Genomic DNA, 26,665 nt, shown 5'->3' with positions numbered 1-26,665 from the left:
CAACTGCGGGGAGGCCACCACGGTCCATCCACCCGCCCTCGGGAGCCTCTCTCCATCACCAGCCTCGCCGAGGGCAGCTCCCCGAGGCCCCTGAGGAAACGGACCCCTTCGCTGTCTTTTATCTGTAGAGACCTGTGAGGCACCTTCCGACGCGGTCCTGGGCCGAGGGCACAGGTGAGGGCACAGACTGCACACCCTGGGGCGGGCTCTCCTCAGCAGCCGCACCGGGCTCCCCTCAGCAGCTGCATCGCGCCACTCTCCTCCTCTACCCCCCCACTTACACCTCTTTATTCCCAGCCCCCTCGGCCCGCCGGGGGCTCCCTGGGGGCGGGCTGGGCCCCCCCGCGTAACGGCTGCCTTCGGGCCCCGCCGTGGTGCCGACCACCCGCACCACCCCCGGCCGCGGGCGGCGGGAGCGCAGGCTGCCGAGGGCACGGGGCGGGCCCGGCTGTGGAAGGGGCGGGCCGGGGCCGGGGCGGCCCGGCAGGGAGCGGCCGGGAGGAGCCGAGACCCCCGCCCGAGGCGGGCGCGGCGGCCACGTCAGCCCCGGAGCCGCCCCGCCCGCCTCCGGCCCAGAGCCGGATCCCGGCGCGGGCCGCCCTTCCGCCCGGCGCCGGGGTGAAGGCGCCGCCGTCCCATGCTGCTCCGCGCCCGGCCCGCTCCCTCCGCCGGCTCCCCGCCGCTCTGAGCCGCCGGCCGGCGCCGCTGCCCTCCCCGCAGCCCGGTAAGCGCCGCGCCGCTGCCCCGGGGCTCGCCCGGCACCGAGGCCGCGCCAGCGGGCAGGGGAGGGGACCGCGCCGCAACCCCGCCCCGGCGGCGGTTCCTCGCCGCACTCCCCTTCTCCCGCCCCAGCCCGGCCGCCCCCCGGCCTCGCGGGGCCGTTACCTCCGGCCGCCCCCCGGCCTCGCGGGGCCGCTACCTCCGGCCGCGCCGCGCCGCGGCGGGCGGCACCCGGCGGCGCATCCCCGCGCCCCGCCGGCCCCCTTCGCCGCGGCGGGTCCACCCGCGGCTCCGCGGGCCGAGCGCGGGCGGCCGCCGGGGTCTGCCCGGCTTCGTCTGCGAGGGGCGGCCGCCGTCTCCGCCTCGGAGCGGCTGCTCCAAGCTACCGGTCCTTTCGGGAGAAACGTCCCCCTGCGGTGCTAAAAGTGAGTTTGAAGGAAAAGTGAGCCGTGCTAAAACCGCTTTTTAAAATGTGATGTAAGTGGCTGGTACTTAGTGTCGTTCAGTAAAGCTTTGCAAGATTACCTCATTCACAATGCACGTAATCAAGAGATGGTCTGTCACTTGTGTGGTCTTCAGAAAGCAGGTAATTAGCCATGGAGAAACTTAATGTTCACGTGCACTCTGCACAAGCTGGCAATGGGGTTCTTCACTAACTTATGTTTATTGAATACGTAGGAAAATGTATTTAATTGCTTTTTTTTCACCCCTTCTTCTTATAGGTTGTGACTTTTGCAAGACGTGTGACATGAAGTAGGACAACCAGCATTTTGAAGAGCTCTGTCATAAATACGGCTGCATCTCTGAACACTGGTGGATTTACTGGAGACTCTTGCCCAAGCCTGCTCAAATCAGAATCTGTAAACTTTCCAAAAGCTTCATAATGGAGCTCTTAGTATCCAAAGCAGATTATGCTAGATATTTGAAAAGATCTTTATTGCTAGTTTTAGTATGTGTAATAGTTCTTGTGTGCACTGATCAGGACTACTATAGTTTACTTGGAGTATCCAAAGAAGCAAGTAGTAGAGAAATACGACAAGCATTCAAAAAACTGGCCTTAAAATTGCACCCTGATAAAAATCAGGTAAGTTACATCTTTAACTGGTCAGAGCTATTCAGTTAATGGATCTTAATGTTTGAACAAAAACTGCTTTTAATTTATCTAAAATGTTTCTCTGTTCTTATGAAGTAATGTAACCACCTGATAACATGGTTCAGCTCAGATTTTCTGCAGAGAAAATTTATAAAAAGGGATAGACTGGTCATACATTTGGGCCATATTAAATTGCTGTAGTAAAAAAAAGAGGCAAGATCATTCCCAATTACATTTTTGTAAATAGAGAAAAACTTAGGACTGTACCATATTACCTCGTAGGTAAACTGATCAGTTTGTCTCTTTCTGTTTAGCTTAGGGGAACTTACTGTTTCCCTAACATGAAGAAGTCTCATCTAAACAGCAAACAACACCAGCCTGTACTGAGACATCAGTCTCCAAGTATCAAATAGGACAAAGCAGAAATTCTGGGACTGCCAAGCTGTAACGAGGGAGGGTAACAAGGAGCTCTAGACTAACTAGAGAGAGAAGACTGGGAACAGCTCAGTCTGTGCTACCATATTGTCCGAAGTACAAAGGAATCATTTTTAAATGTAAACGTCATCAGTTTTTCCTCAAGATTTCCTGAAATAATCCAAAATTCACAGGAAATATGAGGGTTTGGATCTTTGTATGTGCAACTACACCTGCACAGAGCCCCACAAGACAGTGATGTTCCATGTGAGCTTGGGGCCCGCCTGCACAGAGTACGTTGAAGCCTCTGAGGCGCTCATGTTTTACAATGGATTTGAACATGGCAAAGCTCAAAGAGAAAGCCAAATCTCAACAAACTTAGAAATGCCAACTCGTAGCTATTAACTGCAAGTTTTATTTTCCCTATGTTGATACCTTTCAAAATAATAACGTTTCGGGTCAGATTCTGTAGTTTAGTCCAAGTATGCGAATACTACTAAAGATTTTTCTAACGGGTTATTTTCAACATTAGACGTAATATATAGAAGATGAAGCCATTACACAAATTCCATAATGGTAATTCATTTCACGTGTATCTAGGTAAATAAGTCGAGAATCTTTAAGAAAAAGTGTCTTTTGAATGAAACATGTAAGCAGAAGTTAAAAAGGTGGGAGAGTGCTGCAGATTTTGCTCACCACTGTTAACACTGCACCAGCTCAGAACCCAAATGGGGGTTCAAAATATGTCTGCAGATTTTTCACCATTCTAATGCCAAAGCTACCTAGAACCAGAATGCTTTTTAAATAAAAAAGGGGACCTCTGTCCACACCGTAAGATCAGAAGGGATGAATCTGTCTTTTTAGTGGAGATTTTCAAACTGGATGAGTGGGGAGTAGAAAAGTTTATAGAGGAAATGGTAAGTCTTCATTCTTGAGAACTTATTTTTTTTTCTTCCCTTAAAGAAAAAGAGTTGAAAGAAGAGGGATCACTGGAGAATATTACAGTTTCCTACCAGTTCACTTTGTATTTCAGTTGGTACTTTAGTGAGGATGAAGAAATGAGCAGAAGACGCATCTGGCTTCAGGAAAGGAATACTTTACTGTAGTTTGTTTGGAGATCACTGTGTAATGTCTGCTTCCATCACAACTGATATCTTTAGTACGGATATAAAAATATTTCCAAAGATTATTTTCTCAGCATTATATGTACAACATGGTTTATTAATTACTTACTAATTATAGTTTTCCTTAAATAGAATGATCCAAATGCACATGAAAATTTTTTGAAAATAAATAGAGCCTATGAAGTACTTAAAGATGAAGATCTACGGAAGAAGTATGATAAATATGGAGAGAAAGGTCTTGAAGATCAGCAGCAAGGAGGTCGTTATGAAAGCTGGCACTTTTATCGCTATGATTTTGGTAAGTTATGATGAATGTTTGTGATCTGCTTAAAACAGTCACAAGTAAATGCAATATTCAGATCTATATCAGATCTTTTTACGCATTTCTGGTGTATCTTATCCACATTTCTGTGTGCTCTGTTGTTCTCCTGTAGGTGTCATTTTCTCTCTGTTGACCCAATCTTTTATTTACCCTGTTAATGGCTACCCAAAAATATAAAAAAATGTAATAATCTATTTACCTAGCCTTTTGTTCCTGCTATTTACCTTTATTGGTCATCTAACTTCTTGTTTATTTTTTTTAAAGTGCAAAGCTTGCTTTTTTTTTTCCTTCATTTAAATTCCAGTGTTAATGTTTCATCACTATTCTTTTTAACTCTTTAATGCAGGAAGACCTTTTAGTTTAGATAAAGTATTCTCAAGTGGATTTTAAGAGGAGAAGAGGAGATTTTTGCACTGTCAAGCCTATTTTATATGCAGTTATACAATTAGAGATCAGTAAAGAGGTAGTAGAAAATGAAAAAATAACAGAATCATACCTAAAATAATCTGGAGACAAATTATTTAATGTTTATCTCGACAAATTTTAGGTAGCTGTAGGGAAAGGCTGGGATGAACTGTTCTCAGAGCAGGAGTAAGCTAAAATAGGGAGCTGAGGAATATGGTTTGATTGATATGAAAGAAAAAGAGGAAATGAACCTCCATCTTGGCAATATTTTTTTCTGGTGTAGTTTGATTTAATATGTCCCAATCTCTAAAAAATTAATGTCTGTGCAAATCGAAATTGAATAAACCAGAGGCGCAACTATCACAGGAAAATATGGAAACTACCCTAGAACTTCTTCATATAATCAGATTTAAGAGATTTTATCTGTCTGAAGTTGCACTGCTTGATTGAGAAACAATATCCTTGAATGTCTATTTACCAGTCATTTGGAGAGTATATCTATATTTTTATACTTATGTATATTTTTATATATATACATATATTTTTTTTATATATGTGTGGGTGAGTGTATGTATTATATTACATGGTGTATAAATGGATAGTAATATAAAAAGTACCTTGTCACCTGTAGAAATCAATTTCTCTCATTTATTTGCATTTAATCCTTGTATACTTCAGGTGAAATGGCATCTTACCACATTAGGTACTATAAAAGATCTGTAGCCATAGTAGCGTAATATAATGCTGTCTAACAGTATTTTTGTTATCTCTGCACTGCCTTTCTTGTGTACTTGAAGTCGTAGACTGTTTTGTAGTGATGTTCTAGGTAGGATTGGTTAGCATTTTAGAAAAGCTGTCTTCTTTACCTTTATTCTGTCGCTTTATTCCACTGCATTCACACATTCTGTTAGTGGAAAAGCTTGTGGCTGAAACGCCTTTGTGATCTAAATAGTTCAGATAACCAGAGGCTGAGAGAAGAGGTGAAAGTTTTCAGGCATTACATAGAGCTCTCTCACTGAGAGCTGAACCTTCTTGAATTTTAATCTGACAACTGGTTGATGTTATTTCTAATACTCTTGCCGTAACAGTGGTAATTCAAGTTCTCTGCTAACTCTGTGTCTGGTCTGCTAAAACATCAAAGGAACTTTTCGGTTCTGATGGTGGCTTTTGTAGCATGAGGGCACGGGAGTTTGCAAGAGATTAAACTAGGGTTACATATTACTAAACAAATATAGGTTTGTTGTAAAAACTATCTTTGCCAGCTTACTATTTCAATTTAAGTGTACTGTCTTCTGTTTTCTGTCTTGAGAATAAGATGATAGTTTGTTTCTTCATTTTAAAGATGGCAAAAATAAAAAGCAGTTGTTGGTTTTTTTTAATAGGTATTTATGATGATGATCCTGAAATTATAACATTGGATAGAGGAGAATTTGGTAAGTTTTAAATAAATAGCTATCTGTTTGACAATATGGCAAACCAAAGTAACAATTTTTACATTCTGAGCTGTATATCTATAGAATTCTATTACATATCTAGACAAAAAACTGTCAGAAAATCATCTTCAGATGAGAAAAAAAAAAAAACCCAAACCCTTAACACTTCCTGGTAAATGCTAGTTAGCAAATAGATCACTATCAATAAACAGTTTAGCTTAACTTTGAAAGATATTTTGTGAGATCTGTAAGAGGAAATTATTTGAATTAAAATTTTGTTTCTCCTAATTTATCAGTACTATTTTTTTGGTCTCTTGTCTAAATATGCACTTGATAGAACTTTTCTATTATATTTCTATTAATTTTTTTTCTGTGAAATCCAGTCAATTGTGCCTTGCACAAGAGGTTCAAGACCAGAAGGTGATACCAGATACTAAAAACACAGTTAAGTAAAACAAGGTCCAGAAAGATAACGCTTTCAGTGAGGACATCATCCAGTTTTTTTCTTTTAAAATTATAGCTAAGATGTTTATAACTAAAAGAGACTAGAGAGAAAAAAATTGGATTTTGTGTGATTTTTCATCTTCATTTTGAGTACAGTTTTCTTTGTACGGGCTGGATCTACAGGCTGAACCAGTTTTGTAAACCGTTCTAATAGCAGAATGTCATGATGCTCTCCATGAGAACCTGGTCTTGCTTTGGTTAATTGATTTGCAGAATCTACACATTCCTTGGTTGGCTTGTTTGTGAGGACATTTTAATACAGGCAAATATAACTTAGAAAATACACTATAAAAACTTTGTCCAAAAATGGAGAAACTGACAGCCATGTAATTCAAGCTGATAACCTCTGTATGTGTACGTTTTATTGCTGATGTTTTCTTCTATAAGCAAGAGTATTTAATTACGTTTCCCTTGACTTCTCTAGTAATTATATTAACTTGGATTTTTAAATTGCGTTATCACCTGTTAGACAGAGATTCTACATAAAAAGATTGCCTGGTGGCACCCAGAAAAGTGATGTAAGGAAATGGAAAGAGTTCTAGTGGGTGAAAATCTTTTAGAACCTGTATTTGGTTTTTAAGGTAACCAGACTTACACTATCACACGTTTCAGCTAGATTAATCTGTAGAGAATAAATTTATTCTTCATTAATACAACAGATGTTGAAAGTCAGGATGCTGATATCTTCTGAAATACGATTTTTGTGTACTTGCCTACAACAGCGAGTATGTGCAAGCGAGGCGCACTATTTATCCCATTGAGTTACTGTTATTAACTGTGTCTGACAGAAATACTTAATTCAGCTCTTGGGGAAAACAATATAATAAAAATGTACATTCTACATTGTAGATGTGCATTACTTACAGTTTTCTTCTCTCCACCTAGATGCTGCTGTTAACTCAGGAGAACTGTGGTTTGTGAATTTTTATTCTCCTCGATGCTCCCACTGCCATGAGTTAGCACCTACGGTACGTAAAACAAGCTAATTAACTCTGAAAATTCATTGTTTTTAACAGCGTAAAACTTAATGAAGTGGATTTTTACACTGAAGCTGAAACCAAAGACAACAATTCAAGATGCCAGGAATAAAACATGCTGATTTTTTTCATTACATCTTTATAGATATATTAATATATTTATATTAATAAATATATATTTAATATATTAAATATATTTATATTTTTAATGATATCTTTCCCTTTTTTTCTAGTGGAGGGAGTTTGCTAAGGAGATGGATGGAGTAATACGCATTGGAGCTGTCAACTGTGGAGATAATAGAATGCTTTGTCGAATTAAAGGCATTAACAGTTATCCCAGCCTGTATGTTTTCAAAACTGGGATGGTGAGTGATAAAACTTCAAGCGTTTTCAGAAAGACTGAAATCTGGAAGGGTATTTCTTTAATACTTGTTTAATCATAGATCTCTATATAGAGATCTTCCTTTTAATGTATTACTTCCTTTTAATAAATTACTTTTTTCTCTTCCTTCACCTTGGTTAAATTAATTTAGAAAGTTAACTTCAAAAATAGATATCTGGTTTATACAGTGCTTTTTTTGAATCGTTTTACCATGCAACACATCACATCTGATTTTGGAAGCTACTGTTGGCAGTGGTGCTATAGCAAAGCAACAAGTCTACTTGGAACAGTTTCTCTTACAATATTGTAATGGACTTTTCAAATACAAAGAATAGTCTGTGGTTTTGAGTCTAAAAAATATGACCATGTACTGAAAGAAACTTGGAAATTCCTTCCACAAGATTTCCTCCACACTAGCTGCATTATGTACGTCACGCTTTATAGCTGCTTGTTAAGTAGTGGTGCCAGGGGTGGTGTACAAATTGCACTTCAATAGTTGGGTACGTTTTGACAATGGTAAGATTTGAGAGGTTGAATGCAGAGACTGTGCATGCACTAAATGGACTGATGCAAGCAATTTTTATTTAAATAGAAATATAATCATTGGGAATTGGTGTTTCTGAGACTAAATTATCCTTGTGTTGGTGGACTTGGAAAGTCCATTACAAAATTTAAAAAAAAGTTAAATTCCAAACATTCCAGCGTGGGAGGGAGAGAACTGTTAGAGGTTTGGGGTGGGGTGGTCCTGCAGTTGCATAAGTACTGTTATAAAAAAACAGTAGGTTTTGGGGTGTGTTTTTCTTTGTTTTAACTTTATAAACTTTATTCTTTGTCTTCTGTAGCAACCAGTGAAATATTATGGAGACAGGTCAAAAGAGAGCTTAAAGAACTTTGCCATGCAATATGTTACAAGCACAGTTACTGAGTTATGGGCAGGTAATGTTGACGTATTTTGCTTGGGGTGCTGTTCTTGAAATTGCTTTTACAATATAAAATATGGCAGAAACTATACAACTGAATCTGTCAACTGTTGCTAAGTCTTCTTTTTGAGATTAAAAATAGTTTACTGTAATTTGCTAATATAAGTATAAAACCTGCTTGTTTCTTATTCACGTTTAACTAGTCACAAACTGATGCAAATTGTTTCACTCTTAGGAAACTTTGTTAATGCCATTGAAACTTCATTTGCTTCTGGTGTTGGTTGGCTGATCACCTTCTGTGCTGAACGTGGGGGTAGGTGTATTAAATACTTTTCAAATAGGGCAAACAGAAAAAAGTACTTATGCTGATAGTGGCATAATCCCTTTCGCTTCTAATAAAAAGTTGTAAAACGTCTGAGATGATCACAGTATTTGGACTGTGGGTCATTTAAGCTCTGTTTTAGAGGCAGTTTGACAAAAGGGACGTTAATAGAAAGATTATGCTATTGTGCTTCTGTAATGTCACGTGAGTCATTACAGCAGTACTCAAGCGTAACCCTTCAGGAAGGGAACTGGCAGAAAAGGCCTCCGATTTCAGTTTCCAGCTCAAGCTCAGATGACAGATATTGCATAGGTGCATGACAGCTTGTCACGATAGCTGAGTAGAAGAAAGGATGTATCTCCCCATTAAACCACCAATACTCAAAAATTAGCTGAATATTTTCTCTTAAGTTAAGTTTGGACATAGTAATTGGCTTTTACCACTGATGTCATGACAGTTTAGATTTGCATTATTTTTTGTAGTTGTTTGTCACTGACTTTCTTGGGATCAGTATTGGATATGGTATATGAGAAAGTTGCCTTGGTTAGCTGGTAGAGCTAAGTAAATGTGCTACACCTTTGACAAATAAAGATTTCTCAGTCTTATGAAGAGACCTTTGCTCTGTGAACTGAATAACCAGAGCTGCAGTCTTGGATTTACATTTGTAAATAGCTTGATTTCAAGTTGCACTCCTTTTGTTATTAAGTTTTCAACTTTGGTGCAATTAAAGTTAGGTTGATGCATCTTATTTCAGAAAAAATTCTGCATCAGAAGGTAACTGTTCAAAGTCCAAATGGGTAATTGGAGCATATGATGTATTTATTATAGCGAGTTATTATTTGAATTACAGAAAATTGATATTTCCATTGAAATCTCATTCCAAGACAGTATGTAGATACCTCTTGGGTTTTTTTTTTTTTTTTGAACATTGGTTAAGAAGAAATTTTAAAGGTCAGTCTTAGTATAGCAAATAAAATATTTAAATTTTTAAAATGAGAATTCTGTGCTGATGAAGCAAGAGAATGATATTCATGTTATTTTTAACTCACAGTAGACAACCAACAAGTGCTGATTACTAGATGTTACAACTGTAAGTCACTGAAATACCAGATGAATAGCCAGGAAGCATGCCTTTTGAAATGGTCACCTTTGTAGGGAGGAAAGGGGTAATTCTAAACAAGACTAGGTTTAGTGAATTAATAATTTGAAGTTTTATGTTTGTAAATAAATCATTTTTATTTTGCAGATTGCTTGAGCTACCAAACACGCCTTAAGCTAGCTGGCATGTTGGTAAGCAGTGTCTCACTTTGAAAACATTACCTATTATAGTTAAAACAAAATAAGAGAAGTGAAAGCATAAAGTTGTAGCCAAAACTCTCACTGACCTTACTGGAACCGAGATTTCACCCATTAACTTTCAGAAGAGTGAAATACTTTGACTTAGTAGCTGTTGGAATAACATTAAATTTTTAAAGAATTTTATAAAATGTGAATGAATATTAACTAATGAATTACAATGTGGTCTCCTTCCATTTTCTAAATGTTGTATATAATTGCTTGTGTTGGGATTTTCAAAAGCGTTTCTGAACCTGAAACTAAAAAATACTCTTTGTTTTTGTTGTTTTGTGTTTTGTTTTGTTTTTTATTACAGGAAGGTCTTGTTAATGTAGGCTGGATGGACTGTGGCACCCAGGGTGAGCTTTGTGATAATTTAGATATCTCATCTAGTACTACAGCATACTTTCCACCTGGAGCCACCATAAATAACAAAGAGAAAGGAGGTGTTTTGGTACGAGTTGTTTCTCAACTGTTCTATATTTAGATAAAATAAGGGGATGACAAAGGAATGTATAAATAACTTTCAGTTGGATTATATACAACTGGAAAGATGCTTTTTTCTTTTTTCTTCTAAGCTTGTATGCCCTGGTATGAGTTTATATCCCTCCTGGCTTCTAAGGCAGTGATCCCTGGAGGTGGTCCCCAGTTTGCCCGTATGCTGGGAGAGTGAACAGGAGCACGCTGCAGGAGCAGCAGCTTAGCTCTGCCTAGTCACCTCCTCAGGAGCCTCCCTGAGCAGCTGTGGGAATCCAGGGGTGGGATGTTCTCTGTGACAGGTCCAAGAGCTAGTTCTGAAGCTGATACCCAGCTATCCTGGGCAAGTTCGGGAGATTTGCCATGTGCCCCCAGTTTTTATTCCAGCAGGAATATGGCTCAGGTATCACAAGTTTGAGAAATGCTACTCTGAATGGAGTACTGACATGTGTGATAAAAGTACTCCTACGTTGTCTGTCTGTACGGATTATGCTATTCGGCTGTATTCTAATATTGCAACCTCCTCCTACATTTGTATGGTAGTTTTAACTTCCTTAATTGATAGGAGACGTTTCTCAGTTTGAAGCATGGCTTGTTCCTTTATTGTCGCTACTGTTATCTATATCTTTAAAAGGAGGAAATTAAATTTGTAACCTGCCTAGTTTCAACCTTGTAACTCACCAGCTCTGAGTTACTGATTCATATTACTTCCTGAATTTAAAAAAATCCTGAAACCTAAATATCTGTACAGTGCAGTTAAGGAAGGCTGTAAAACTAGATTGGAAATCTTGTGAACTTGATTGGAAAATTTGGTTTGAAATTTGAATTTGAGACTTTTAGCACCTGTTTTGACAAAATCTTGAGTTTAATGTTGTGGGAAAACAAGCTAAAAAGCAGTGTTCTGAGAGTGATATTTGTGAAACTATATATATGAAAAAGTTGATGATCAGATCACATATTATTAACTGTACTCTTCAGTTGATGGAAAGGAACAAATCAGAATAATTTCCCTGACACTTTGAGTGCTAATCATCGATAATCAGGTTGATGTTTGTAATTCCTTATAATAAACACAGTTAACTTTCCTTCCTAGTTTCTTAACTCCTTGGATGCCAGAGAAATATATCAAGAAGTAATGCAGCATCTGCCAGACTTTGAAATTATCTCTGCAGCATCATTAGAGGTAAATTTTTAAAAATATGTTAAAATTTCTTTAAATAATGTGTTTTTATTTTTTTTTATCACTTTTTACATTTTTCAAATCCTCTTGATACAACAACCTAGCTTTTTTTTAACTGAAAATGACTTTTCTTTTCTCCCTCTGTAGCCAAAATTATTTAACGTTGTTTAGCAAAACAACAAAAGTAAGGGAGGGAGTGTATTTAATAGGAAAATAGAATACCACAGAAATTGCCACTGCAACTCACTCTGGAACTGTAATTTTCTGGTTATTTTTTAAATCTACTACATTGTAGAGAATTTTATTTTAAATGTATTTTGTCAGTAATGTAAGAAAGAAGAAATACTTATTAATCCATGATAAGTTATGTATGAACTGAAATTAGAAGTCATAAAAGTTACTCATGTCTTGGAGAAAAAAAAGAGGAAACCTCTTTTCACACTTGTAGTAGCACTTAGCAGCTTGATCTACAATAGGAAATGCACATGGAAACAAAAAGCATAGAGGGTAGCCTGTAACCAGCTTGTTTTCAGATTTTTTCCTCTTTCCTCCTTATGATGCAGTAAAATGGTGGAAGGACTACATGAAAGAATTTGTTGAGTGGAGGAGGTCACTCAGAGATCAGATGAATAATTGGGCATTTGCCTTTATAAAACATAAAAGGAATTTACAAGTTGGTATAAATTGGGAATAATTTTTTTTCTCTGTGTTTTTGTTGTGGTTTTTTTTTTTTTTTTTCTTTGTTTAAAGGACCGTCTGGCTCATCACCGGTGGCTGCTTTTCTTCCAGTTTGGGGAAAGTGATAAATCAAATGTACAGGAATTTAAGAAACTTAAATTTTTACTTAAAGATGAACATATTCAGGTAAGACTGCTCACTCATCTAGTGTTAAATACCATTTACATTCAGAGAACAAGCCAGTATGTTTTTCATTATTATTAGCTGTTACTACCACCTGCCACCTCTGGTACTGAAAGAGATATAATATCATATGGTAGATCTGTAGTAAAGTTTTTAATTTAAAGCAAGCAATGAAGTTTTCCATACAGTTTGAATAATTTAAAAGTAGTTAGGAAAGATTATCTTTTAAATCTGCTCTCTCATGGGAAGTGTTACTGCAGATCCCATTCAGTTAACAATGAAAAATTAACACTTCAACATCAAATTGATGTATGTGAAACTGTATTTAATTACTCAGAAAACCCTATAATTATCTTAAAAAACTTTCTTAATAAAAAGAAAATAAATTCAAAATTTGTACTAAAGGCATATGGATTCTGTTATTCTATAGGGTATTTTTTAAAAATTGTTGCATTGACTAGGAGAATTTTAATGTCACTTTTATGTGTCCTTTTGCTTCCTTGCTATTTTGTTTGGAGGGGAAAAAAAAAAAGAGGATTCTTTAAGGTTTTATTACCTGTTTTGGCCTTTAAAGTAAAAATTAGCAAACAACCTAATATAGCTGTGCTAGTAGTTTTCCTCAAACATTACAAGACGTAATTACGTTACAAGATTGTCTTAAGACCCCTGTTGTTTATAAAAAGGCTACTACTTTCCATATTTTTACTGTTTTTTGATGAATCTATCCTAACTCGTACTGCCTTTCAAAATATGTTAATCTATATAAATTAGGATGCCTTAATTAAAATGGCACTCTTTGTTAAATAGGTTGGGAAGTTTGACTGTCTTTCCTCACCAACCATCTGCAACAAACTATATGTCTATCAGCCTTGTTTAGCAGTCTTCAAAGGAAAAGGAACTGGAGATTATGAAATTCATCATGGTAAGGGAAACTTTATTACATAATCACTTTGAGATGACACTGTCTTTGGCAAACTGCATTTGTTTTCCCAAAGAACAGTTTTGTAGTTTTAATATTTGCTATTTTTTCCTCTGACCTTACTGTAGCTTTGTACAAACTTATCATTCCCTTTGGTTTTTGGTTTGTTTTTTTTTTTTTTTCCGGGGTAAGCAGTCATCAGATGCCAGGAGATGTATTTTATCTTTACTATTCTGCCTATTTCAACATCATTTACATAATTACATACAAATCAAATCTCCGAAGCTGATCAGGACACCTTCTGCTTTGGGTGGGATAACAAAAGACTGCTGTAAGGCACAACCTTCATAGAGGTTTAACATGCTGGTTATACAGTGCTGCCAACTTGAGAAACTTGGATTTGATTTCATGTGTCACTGCACTAAAACTAATTCCATGTCTTGTTGACTTCCATCCAAGACTTTTACCACATACTTTCATTTCCAAAGCAGCAGTTTCCTTCCATGAAAGGTTGGAACTATGTTACTGTGTACCACTGAAAGGGCTCAAAAATGCTGATGGAAGAAGAATGGAGTCTGAAGCAAAACTGTAGCTTGCAGCAATAGGTGTAGCTTCATCCAGAATGCGGCACAAGACAATTATGCAAGAATAGGTTCTCATTTTTCAGCCCCTGAAGTATTAGAAACAGCTTGCTACAATTAAGTCAGAACCTCAGTACTGTAATAAAGAAGAAAGGAGAAAAGTTTTTGACCACTTAGAAAAGAGTAGTTGTATCTAAGGGGAAAAGACGATCCATACATCTAATGATTGCTGCTAGGAAAAGCCTTATTATACTCCCTGAAATTTCCACTCCTGCAGGGGAGCCAAGAAAGGATCCTATACATACACTATTTGTAATCCATGCCATTAGGAAAAGATTAAAGATGCTGTGAGAGAAATACATTGGACTACAGTACATACATTCTTTTCTGAATGCTTTGGTTTACTAGTTACAAAACAGATGGTATCTAGAATGTTTGCCAATAGTCGTCTCACTCCAGTATTTATAACAATATAATACTCAAAAGAATTACGCTCTTTTATATGCTACGTTAAAGGGCTTCAACGGTTTAAAGTCTAAGAACAGTAAGAAATCTCAGTAAGTCATTGTGCAGTGACTTCAGATTTAATTACCCTGAAGTTCTTATTCTCAGTTCATTTCAGGACACAAACTCTTATTTCCACTAACAAATGTACATGAAGAGTATGAAGAGACTTGATCTTAGCCCACTAGAGCTGTGTCAGCAGGAACTTGAGTTACACCTAAAAACCTGTGATGTATCAGTATCATTTATTTTGCTTGAAGTCTTTACTGTATCAATACCTTTGCCAAGGCAAGTGTATCTAGAATAGAAACTTTTAAATTCCAACAAACACTAGTAAGATGATAAAACAGCTAATAGTTCAGTCACAAAAAAACATTGATTTTGTTTGACAAAAACATGTTTTGTCTTGGATAGAACACTTAAGTGGCTAATATTAGGTAAATACCCAGTTTAATATTTAGCCAAATATCAACTGTCACCTAGAGTATGTCTTACCCATGTAGGTTCGGACAGTTCAACATTGTCTTCCTGAGAAAAAGCAAGCCAGTACCCGTTCAATTTATTTAAGCAGGCCATGTTTAAAGATCAGTCAAGTGAACTGAAGGACTCCTGTTGCTATCACTGAGTTTTTTAATGAGATCTCTCATAGGGAAAAATAAAGTTTCCTTTCTACATTGTTCTTTGAAGGAAAGAAGATCTTATATGACGTTGTTGCATTTGCCAAAGAAAGTGTCAACTCTCATGTTATCACACTGGGACCTCAAAATTTCCCTGACAAAGAAAAGGAACCGTGGCTTGTGGATTTCTTTGCACCGGTAAATATTTAATATTTATATTTACCTTCTTCTAAAATCTGTTGTGTAACTATGTAGCAAAATACTAGAAGTATCTTGAAAGTGTCCTTCGGCATCATGAGATGGCATTGTAGTTTCTCATTTCTTGGCAGCACTAGTTCCTAGACTGTGTGGGTTTTGTATTTAGTGGAGTCTGTTGTCAAAGCAGCATATTATTCATCTCAAATGGCTTACGTTCTCCTGCGAGCCAACTGTGGGGAAAGCGATTGCACTAACTTGCATTTTGTTTTCTAGTGGTGTCCTCCTTGTCGAGCTTTATTACCAGAGCTGAGAAAAGCATCAAAACATCTTTATGGTCAGCTTAAATTTGGAACACTAGACTGTACTGTCCATGAAGGGCTTTGCAACATGGTAAGCTGCAAGAACTAATAAAAAAAAAATTAAAACACCAACCACAAAACCAACAAAAAAACCAACAACAGTAATCCTTTCAGAGAATATTATTTTCTTCTAGTTGGGGGTAAGGGGATGGGGGCAGACAATGCTTGTTCTTTAATATTACTTTTTTTAAACCGTAGTAAACCAAACCAAACAGGAAGTAAACCAAACAGGACACTTGTATCATAATTTTTTTTCAAAGGAGCAAACTATGAAACCACTACAGATAATATATTAATGCAAAATACAGGTCACATTTTGCTCTGATTTCATAGTGTTATTGGAAGACTCTGGAAGTGTCAGAATTTAATAATTCCTGGGGTTTTTTAAGAGGAAAAAAAGAATTAAAACACACCCAGAAAGTTTTTTCTAGCGTGTATATAAATACATACACGCATTCTTTTTGTTCTTCACATAGGAGGATAAAAAACTGTAAAATATTTAAGAATAGAAGTTTTATATAACACTTTCTGAGGATGTCTGCAAAACCAATTCTAATTCAGTTCACCCCAACTGACTTTGTGTTTTGTTTTGTAGCACTTAAGTGCAGGATCAGTTTCAAAGTAAAAGAAAGTTTATTTCTTATCAGTTTACACTTACTTAAAGATATAGTAATGGAATGAAAAATATTTTATTTGTTTTAATCATGCCCAATTTTCCATGTTTAAATTTGCTTAACTTTTGCTTCAGTGAATTTATCGTGGTAGAAATATGGATGTTACTTTTCCTGAATTCCTGAAAATACTACATTTTGACAACTTTCCTGAAACTACACATTTTACTGTTCACAGTTTTTTACATTAGAATGTTTGTATTTATCTGTAAAATGTGAATGTCTTAAAACACGAAAAATGAGCAAAAAAGAACAAGCTTTTTAAAGTTTTATTTAGATGTGTTTACACACTGAAGAATTCAAATCATGGAAGCATCTGTGTTCAATAGTAAACAATACAGTTATTCGTACAGTACAGGCGTTTTCACCTGAAGACTAAGAATAGGTTTAAAATTAAGGCTTAAAAGGCCTGTGGATTAATTCCTATATTTGTGGAGCATGGCAAAAGAACTACTGGCTGGTTTTTAAATTCAGAACAAACTATGCCATCTCTGAATACAATTGGCATCTTTTCTGTACTGATTTGTATTGATTTCAAACTCCCATCCGCATGTAGGTCTGAGCAGTTGTACTGTACAAACTGGATAGATTAGCAGCTGTGAGCCACCAATACCGACAGCAGTTAAAGGAAAGTACAAGAAACCTAATAATCCCTTGCAATTTCTTATTGTCTCTTTTGTTAGCATAACATTCGAGCTTATCCAACAACAGTCGTGTTCAATCAGTCTGATGTTCATGAATATGAAGGACATCACTCTGCTGAGCAGATCTTGGAGTTTATAGAGGTATGTAAATTATAATCCTTGTTGCAGTCGTGCTCTGTATGCAGCTCATCCACAAATATGTTCTTTAGTTGGAAGATTCTAAGTTTTTTTTAAATTAATCAGACTAGTAAGATAAAGACTGAAAAAAACTTGGGCAAGAAAAGTGATTAAGCACCTGTCAGTTGGGACTTAACACCTAATGGATTAATTTCCCTACTCTGTCAAGTAATTTCTTTGAGATCATTAGCAAACAACTTAAGATCCCTTCCAAGCTGCAAAGTAATAGTAATGATTTCTATCTCATAGAGAGGATAAAGGAATTAAAAGTATAAAGTGCTGTAATATTAAGGTGAAAATGCCTCACGTACGCACCTTGACATAGGAGGAGGTTCACATTTTTGTCAATTAGCTTGCTGCCCTCCATCCTTCTCAGCAGTTTCTTGAACTTTCATAACTCATAGAACTGCAGATCATTGGTACTCATCATTGTTGCTGCCAGAGGTCTGGCACCCATCTTTCCTCCAGCATTCAGGTTCTTTCACTGCTAGGTCTGCAGGCTATTTTCTGCTCTTTGAAGAGACTGTTCATTCTCTCCAGGCAGCCCAGAAAAAGCAGGTTTAAGAGCACACATGCAGGAACAGGTGGAGATCAGTCTTTTTCAGTTGATATTCAGAGGGCCCTAGTGCACCATATGTATTCTTCTGCATCCCAGCCTAAATAGCATGGCTGAGTCTCATAATGCCTGTTCTTGCCAGCTAAGATTAATTTCTTGCCTTTTACCTCCCTTTATGGAGAAGAGGCAGAAAACCTCCCTTTTGCAGCCTGGCTGTATTTTTTTTGATAGCTCTTCTCAGTAAATCAGGCATACAGTTGTTAGGTTGAAGGGATGACTTTTGATGCTTCCATGCCTTTCGGTGGTGTGGAGTCTCCCTACCACAGCAGCAAGCAAATTTCACTGAAAGAGGGACATTCTCAGAATTTGGTACAGTCTGTCTGTATGTAATGGCGCTAGATACGGCATAACTTATTGTTGCAAAGTATATGTCCATAAACTGTCTTTACTTTAGGATCTTAGGAATCCATCAGTGGTCTCCCTAACACCAGAGACATTTGTTGAATTAGTTCAGAGAAGAAAACGAGAGGAAATCTGGATGGTTGATTTCTACGCTCCCTGGTGTGGACCTTGTCAGGCCTTAATGCCAGAATGGAAAAAAATGGCCAGGGTAAATGACATTCAAATGTGTTTTTTCTGCTTTTGTGTCCTGTTCCATGGAATTATTGAGACGGTACAACTGCTATCATAGAGATTTGTCAACTGAGAACGTCTAGTAATTAATATTGCGGGCAAAATACGGAATTCCTACCTGACAGTTTTATATTGTTTCAAATACAAAGTTTTTCTGTGGTTTTTTTTGAAGGTTCAGTACACTGATACTGTAATCCAGTTTTTCCTGTTAATACAACTGTGTTTTCCAAGATGGAAGAAACTTTAGAGTCACTAACTTTCTTTGATGTTTAGTGCTTTATATAGATAACAGCTCTGCATTTGTTTAAAACAAAATACGAGAAAAAGATTTATCCATAAATTAGATAAGAATTGGTTGAAATAATTTGCCACTTTATTCTCGGTATTCTTCATGATGATTAGTCATCTTTGAGATAGCACCTAGACTTTGGTGAAACCTCTGACTTGAATTTAAGATTAAAGGAGTTCAATCTTATCCATCTTAATTATTTCCTATATTAGGAAGATTTTTTTCTGAGATCTTGTTTTCTTCACGGAAAGTAAATAAATGTTAAATACCATATACTTTAAGGCTGATGGTCAGTTAGCTGAATTACGCATACTTCAATATAGAATTGTTGGGATTGGGGAGGGTGTTTTTGTTTTGCGAAGTCATTACAGTGTTCTCTCATTTGCAAAGGTAATATTACTTTACTGACAACCATCTGAGTTTTCGTGGACATGGTTCCAGGAATTTGAACCAGAAACTTTGGGGAAAAAAAACAGGGCTTTGGAAACAAGTGCATGACTTTCAGACATTTAGAACTCACCTAGACTAGGAGCCAGGACTCTATGTTCTGGTCAAATGTCTGTGAAGTATTGTTAGCTCTGTAGTACACATCCAGTAATCATCAGCTTCCCTGCCCACGCCAGGTGGTTTGGGCCTTCGCAACAAATACAGTGTGTGTTCAAGACAAGCCAACTGTGCAACTGATAGCACATCTGCGCTGTACCAGGATCTGTCATAATTACTGAACCTCTGATAGGAAACATGGTAATATGGTAGTCTATATACTAAATAACCATGCTCATATGTACCTTTGAGGCAAGATGGGTGCCTCGTGAGCCATGTGCATGCAGCTTATACTAAAATATATGTACATGATGGGAACGTACCTGGGTGGCGGGCTCTCATTAGATACCAGTGACCCATTTACGGGAGAGAAGAAAGCCTTGTGATAATCTTGGGTTTTTTGTTGGGTTTTTTTCCCCAACTAAGTGATGAAGACTTAAATTCTGAAGTATTACTGAAATTGTAGTATTATTGAGTAGCATATTTGATTGTAGGTTTTCTTCTTTTTTCAGATGTTAAATGGATTAATCAATGTAGGCAGTGTGGATTGTCAAAAATATTATTCTTTCTGTCACCAAGAAAGTGTTCGGGGATATCCTGAAATAAGACTCTTTCCTCAAAAGTCAAACACAGCTCATCAATATTAGTAAGTAGTTTCTTTCAGTTTGATAAGTGTTAGAGGATATGGAACAAGATGAATATACATTTTCTGTTGGGTAGGAAAGGTTCATCACAGCTATTAAAATAGGCAGTTATGATATTACTGTCCTAGATGTTATTGACTTCAAACTAGTTACTTCAAACTAGTTCCATTTTATTTTGCCATTTGATTGCAGTAATTTGAACTGACACTGCCTCAGGAACCTTAACTTTTATTTCTTGTTCTTTATCGAGTTCCAGTTTTCTAACTTTAATTGCCTGTTAAAGTAGATTATTTAAATCATATAATATAAAAATACTACAAGACCTAATTGATTGTAACTTTATCTTTAGAGAACAGTGATGTAGCCATCTGATCATCCTCCCTGCCAACAGTCTGTTAGCACCATTGCAAAAATTTTGTCATATATCTAGTCATCCCATTCATTGTATCATTAGTGTAGAAACATTAATCATTAACAAAACAAAAAAAAATTTCTATGGGAAATGAAATCTGGCCAAAACCAAACAGCCTGTCCCCTCCGTTTCACAGTACTGTTTGAAGATCCAGGGATTTCAGGAAGCACGTGCATATTTAAAGATTGATAACCATCTGAAATAGCAGAAGCATTGCTTCATTATTTTAGAAACTGGAAAGTTCTATTAAATGCTAGCAGAAAATAAATTGTAATACCTCTTCATCGTAGTGCGTAATAGCAGACTTCAGTAGCTTTCATCATTGGACTGCTTGCTTTTATTCAGTTCTTCTAGATAAAGTTTCTCTTAAAAGCAGATTGCTTTTTTCTTGTTGAAAACAACTAAGTTGGTAAATATGACTGTTAAGTGCCAAATTCCTAATCATGAGTCAGCTATTTCCTGCAAAAATATGGAAATTTGTCTCTTAAAATAAAGATCACCAAAAACTATCAAGTCAGATTTTGACCAGGTAACTCTATTGAAAAATACTTCATTATAAAGTTGTAAATTAATGGATATGAATCCTGAATTAATCTTTTTTTTTTCTAACCTGTCACTGGAATTTCAAAACTAAGCAATGCCCTGAAAGCCCAAATAATATATCCTTGTCCAAGTGACCAGTTTGCCTGGCTTTTCTACTGTCAAATTGAGGGAAATGTATACAAGTAATAATTGTTTTATTGTAATGAATGAACATCAATTAGAAAATATATTAAGATATTTCAATTTAATTCTCATGTTTCTTAGAGCCTGCAATTTTATCTGGAGTTATTACCAAAGATCCTTCATTCAAAATAGTTCTAGCCATCAAAGCTTACTTTACAGCTTACAAAGCAAGTTTCTTACTCTCTTGACATAGAATTTTCTTCTCTTCATCTTCTAGTCCTTAATTCTGTATCTTTGAATTGTATTAACAAGACTTCCTTATTCAGATTTGAAAGCAAGGTAGAAATATAACCTAAAACATAAATGCATTTAGTTCATTATTTCATCATCTCCACTCTACAGAGTGTTTTTTTCCAAATGTAATTCAAACTATTGTGCAACTGGATTTTTGTTCTCTTTTTAATCTTTTTATAGCAGCTACAATGGATGGCACAGAGATTCATATTCACTGAGAGGCTGGGCATTGGGGTAAGTTACTGTATTAAACTTTGTTCACAAGCCACTTATATAGTTTGCTTGCTAGGAGAAATTAATATTTAAATGCTATGTAAATCAAGAATTAGAAACAGGTATATGTATTGCTTAATTTAAGATGTTAAAGTTTCCACAGCTTTTAACTCAAGCTTTTAAAATGTGGAGAAATAGCATACTCCTTACTGTCCACCCGTTTTCTGAAGACCGTATTATTATTTTGTCTACCACTTTTTAAAAGTGATTCTCTTATAGTACAAAGTGTAAAGTAGGGATTTCCAGACTACTAATATTCTTAATTTCAGAAATTTTTCTTGTGCTTAAATGGAATTTGGATATGTTTAAAGTTTTGAATGGATTATGACTGTTATTCTTCCTTTCCACAGATATTTACCACAAGTGTCTGTAGACCTGACTCCTCAGAGTTTCACAGAAAAAGTTCTGAATGGAAAAGATCACTGGGTCATTGATTTCTATGCTCCTTGGTGTGGACCTTGCCAAAATTTTGCTCCTGAATTTGAGACCCTTGCAAGGGTAGGTTTTTAACTGTATTAGCGAATTGTTATACTCGTAATGGTTAAAATATAATTCTTCAGCACTTCATTTCTTAGCAATCATCCAAAAATTGCATACCCTCAATGATCCTCCTTCTCATTGAAAGTCCACACTGTTAGGTCCCACTTGCCAGTGGGTATTATCTCTTGCACAGACACACACACAGACCCTCTTTTGAGACAGATTTCAGCTTATGATGGGGTTACCTTTGGAACTGTGCTGTTCTTTGCCCTGAATTCAAGTAGAAGTGCTCTCCTGAACATGCAGTGACTTCTGATACAAAGTTAACAGTCTGAGAAGCAAGCAACTACTCTGAGATATTTAAAAGATTTGAGCAACATTTTTCATTTACTTTTAGCTGCACTGCTGGCTTATTCAAGTTATTTGCTTACAGTAACCCATGGAAACTTGAAGTTTGTTTCTAATAAACATTTCTTTTTAGGCTGTTAAAGGAAAAGTAAGAGCTGGAAAAGTAGACTGTCAGATGTATGCCCAGACCTGTCAAACTGCTGATATCAGAGCCTACCCTACTGTTAAGTTTTACCCCTACCAAGGAACAAAGGTAAAGTGTCTCCTTTCTGTACGCTGGTGAGAGGGTACTGTTAGTAGATGTATTTCATTTCACATTAAGACTTAAGAGACTATTTCTGTAACATATTGAAGTGCATGATTTAGATATTCGGGAGATACAATAATCATCAATTTCAGTAATATTTAAAATAGGACAATGAAACAGTAATAATGTGTGATTGAAAAATAATAAATTGTAAATTAATAGAACAATAACTAAAATGTGGACTCAACCAGAATGAGGGTTTAATTTTGCAGGGGTCTCATGTGGCAAAATGTTTTTCAACCTTTACCAATTCTACCACCAGCTACCAAAAGCAGGCAGAGTCTCTCTCTAAATGAAATGTGGACAACTTCACTTTGGCTAAGGAAAAATATTCTTTCAATGTAATCATAGCATTTCATTATAATATTGACTTAAATAATGTATTTTAAGATTGAAAATGGATTAAAAATATTTAGTTGTGTTCTGTCTCAAAAACAAACCTTATCAAACCATTTCAATTATCAGTGTGACTCTCTGTTGTGATCAACATATCCTACTAACAGATTAGTAGAAATAAATTAAAAATTGGAAAGTATCCAGATAGTTCTAGGAAATTGCCTTTATTCTTGTAAAACCATTAAATTTCAAGAATACTATAGTAATCTTTTTAAAGGTATTAATGTTGAAGAGAAAGTATTCAATGCATTCTGATAGTTAAGGCAATTCTTCTAATTATACTTTCCGTTTCTTTTTTTAACTGAATCTCTTATGGGAAGTTCTAGAAATCCTTCCTCACACAATCCCATCAAATTCAATGAGACTTTTCAGTGGTAAAGAGTAATGGCTTTTCAGGTCCCAAAAGTAGCGACCCACACTGACAGATTTCATGAACGTAGATTACGAAGTAGCAGACTTTGTAATGGTCATCTACATTAAATACTTAGCTGAATAAATGTGAGAAAATTATGGAATGATAGAATGCTTTGGGTTGGGAGGGACCTTAAAGATCACCTGGTTCCAACCCCCCTGCCATGGGCAGAGACACCTTCCACTAGACCAGGTTGTTCAAAGCCCCATCCAACCTGGACTTGAACACTTCTAGGGATGGGGCATCCACAGCTTCTCTGGGCAACCTGTTCCACTGCCTCACCATCCTCATGGTAAAGAATTTCTTCCTTATATCTAATCTAAATCTACCCTTTTATAACTATTTCAGGTTTCTTTAAGGATCAAGACAAAATTTGCGTAGTTCAAAATTTGTGTAGTTTAGAAAACTAGCAACTAAGAGTGGTTCTTACTATAAAGACAATTAGCATTGTTTAAATGGAGACAAAAATATATCTATGAATAATAAATCAACGTACCAGAGCCATTGTCTTCCTCCCTGCATTCCCCTTGAATTTTACCTGAAAGCAAGCAGATTTTCTATTCAGTGTAGAGCATGGGTAATATGTTACACAATTTTTTTTTTTTTTTTTTTTTAAGAAAAATGTTCTTGGCGAATATATAGACAGCAGAGATGCAAAAGGTATTGCTGACCTTCTGAATGAAAAATTAGAAGCAATTCAAAATAAAGGAAAAAGAAAAAAATCTAGAAATAAGGTAAGAATACTTATTGTGGGGCCTTTTGCAAAAGACTTACACTATTGTTAAGAGTAGCCCTTTAAAACGATGTTAGTATTTGCTCTTTGTCTGTGAAATATTGAATGCTGTATCTTCAAATAGTATCAGGTACATTTTACTTCCAGTCTTGTTTTGGTTACCATTATTTATTCAAACTCAGTTCTCCATGTCCACAGATGTAGCAGAGGATACTGCAGTTGCACCATCAGTTATGGCAAGGCTTAGCAGAATTTATAGATACCCATGGGACAGCTGCATTAAAGATAGGTGGTTGAGATGCACCGTATCCTTAAGTGTAATCCTTAGACTAGATTGAGCAAGCAGGCACCAAATTGAGCAAGCAGGCACCAAATTGCAGAGGCTGACTAGTGCAAGATTGGGATTGACATTTTTAACTCAGAAAGAAGATATTAATACACAGCTCTTAAAAAGTACCCTGAATTCTATTTAAGAAACATTTGTCCAGTTGAAAAATTAGTACCACAGAGAAATTTAAAACACAGAAAAAAAACCCACTAATCTTGATTTCTATTTGTATTTGCAGAATAACTTAATTGTTTATTTTCTTGTCACTAGGATGAACTCTAAGTGGTACTGGAGGTAGATACGATTCAAAATATTCTGAAGCTGTGAATATAGAAGACACCACAAGGAAAATATAAGGCTGATTGCATTCATGACAGGACAAAAGAGGTGAAAACTAGTTTGAGTTCACGGGCATATGTGACTGTATGAATTCTGTTTAAACTGTGGGGAGATGAAAGCATGAAAGCATTTTGGTTTTGGTGGAGGCATTCAATGTTTCTGCAAATGAATTCTGCATGTCCCTCTTCTGATGTACCAACTACCTTCTTCCTACTAGTCAAGCATTGGAGTTGACCAGAAACGTGGACTGTATCACTTTTGCCTACCCATTTACTAGTTCCTTATATTTTTCTGTCTCTTTTCAAACACTTTTTGAATGTGGCACTCAGCCTATGGCTGAATATGCACTCAAACCACTCTGCAATGCAGAAACACAATGAGGGATTGTCTATTTGAAAGACAAACCGTTTTACCTGATGATTATTCTGCTTTGAGGTTGCATTATTGTCTAGTCAATTGCTAAGTAATAAGATCAAGAACTGGTAGCAGGATAGGTTTATTGAATTACATTGCTCCTGCCCTTGAGTGGATTACTATATTGTGGCACTGGTGGTAGTGCCTGGATGAACAGAACTTTGAAGAGCTTCTTTGGTTGTTTAGTTTGGGGTTTTTTTTATTTTCTTTTTTAAATAATCAGAAAAAAATCAAGGACTTCAAGCTCAGTGTTTCATTGACTTTCAAAATTTAAGTTATGCCATAGAAGCATCTGCTTAAGTTATTAGGTCATAACTTTATTATTGACTTTTTAAATATGAATGTATTCTGTGGACATATTTAGCCTCTTTTGGTATTGCCACTTTTCCTTTCTCTGCAGACATGTTTTGGGGGTTTTGTTTGTTTGTTTTTTGTATAATCTTTAGGCAAGCAGGATAGCAAGTGCCTTTTTTAATTTAATAATGAACATTGTACATTGCAGTGTCTCCTCATACATTTTAATAGAATTCCCCCTCTTTAGAGTAATATTTTTCCTAGCTTCTCAATAGACAAGAAAAATTACAGAAGACAACAAAATGTCTGCTGCATTTAGGAGTTCAACATTGAAATGTTTCATGTTTTCAATAAAATGCTGCTGAGAACTTGTAAGATGGACTTTTCTCCCTGCTCTCCCTGTATTTAGATTTGGCATGACTAGTAGTGTGAGTATTATAAATTTGTAAATATGCTGTTATCTACAAGTAATTTATTTTATAAAGAAGGCAGCAAGAAATAAGAGGAAGAGATTCTAGAAACTTTGACACATTCAAATGCTTCTTCCCCTCTGTTCAGGGTTGCCTCTATTGCTTTGCAGTTTTGCAGTGTATTAATCTGAGAAAGAAGAGAATGTATTGCATCTATTTTTTAATAAAGTAGACCTTCCCACGTCCAAATCAAACTTCAAACTTCAATCACAGTCAAAAATGAAAATTTTGGTATTTTGTGACTTTAATACAAACTCTGTTTTGGTCAGTTTTTGCATGTATGTTTAACTGTAACTTCAGTTCCCACCTCTTACCTTCTTCCTGGAGAATGAGGTCATGGTTACATACTCTAGGATTCTACTGTTAAAAAAATCTAATCAAAAATAACCTAGTATAGGTATTTGTACAGTTTCTTCTGTATTCCTGTTAATGTACGGTTTCTCTCATTTCTTAGTAGGACCAAAAAAAAAAAAAAAAGTGCTTCACAGCAGTCTCCTCCATAAGATGATGGTAACATAAGAACTTTCTGGCTTTACTATGGCTGTATTCATACTTCAGCTTTTTGTAAAAAGTTACGTTATCACTTCCTTCTGGTTTAGTCATTTGAAGCATATAGATAACTATTATGAAAAGACAACACTGCTATCCTCATCAAAATATCATCTACACTGACTTATTTTGTCTGGGCTACTGGT

At 36.6% G+C, this 26,665-nt stretch overlaps 1 protein-coding gene across 1 annotated transcript; it reads left to right on the top strand.

Annotated features, from left to right (window-relative positions):
• The first annotated feature begins 640 nt into the window (after window positions 1-640).
• DNAJC10 (DnaJ heat shock protein family (Hsp40) member C10) lies at window positions 641-26,665 on the top strand. Its single transcript, XM_082313800.1, has 23 exons — window positions 641-724; window positions 1,443-1,804; window positions 3,484-3,649; window positions 5,461-5,511; window positions 6,901-6,983; window positions 7,226-7,357; window positions 8,217-8,310; window positions 8,530-8,607; window positions 9,863-9,906; window positions 10,268-10,405; window positions 11,522-11,611; window positions 12,359-12,472; window positions 13,277-13,391; window positions 15,161-15,288; window positions 15,562-15,678; window positions 17,002-17,103; window positions 18,150-18,305; window positions 19,673-19,806; window positions 21,357-21,410; window positions 21,800-21,947; window positions 22,411-22,530; window positions 24,010-24,126; window positions 24,724-26,665. The coding sequence occupies exons 2-23, from the start codon at window positions 1,604-1,606 to the stop codon at window positions 24,733-24,735; spliced, it is 2,394 nt and encodes a 797-aa protein (XP_082169926.1). The 5' UTR covers window positions 641-724; window positions 1,443-1,603; the 3' UTR covers window positions 24,736-26,665.

This window comes from Platalea leucorodia (genome assembly GCF_965183815.1).
Source record: "Platalea leucorodia genome assembly, chromosome: 5".
NCBI classification, from domain to species: domain Eukaryota; kingdom Metazoa; phylum Chordata; class Aves; order Pelecaniformes; family Threskiornithidae; genus Platalea; species Platalea leucorodia.
Note: the sequence above shows the minus strand (reverse complement) of the source record. Positions and strands in the feature narration are given on the sequence as shown.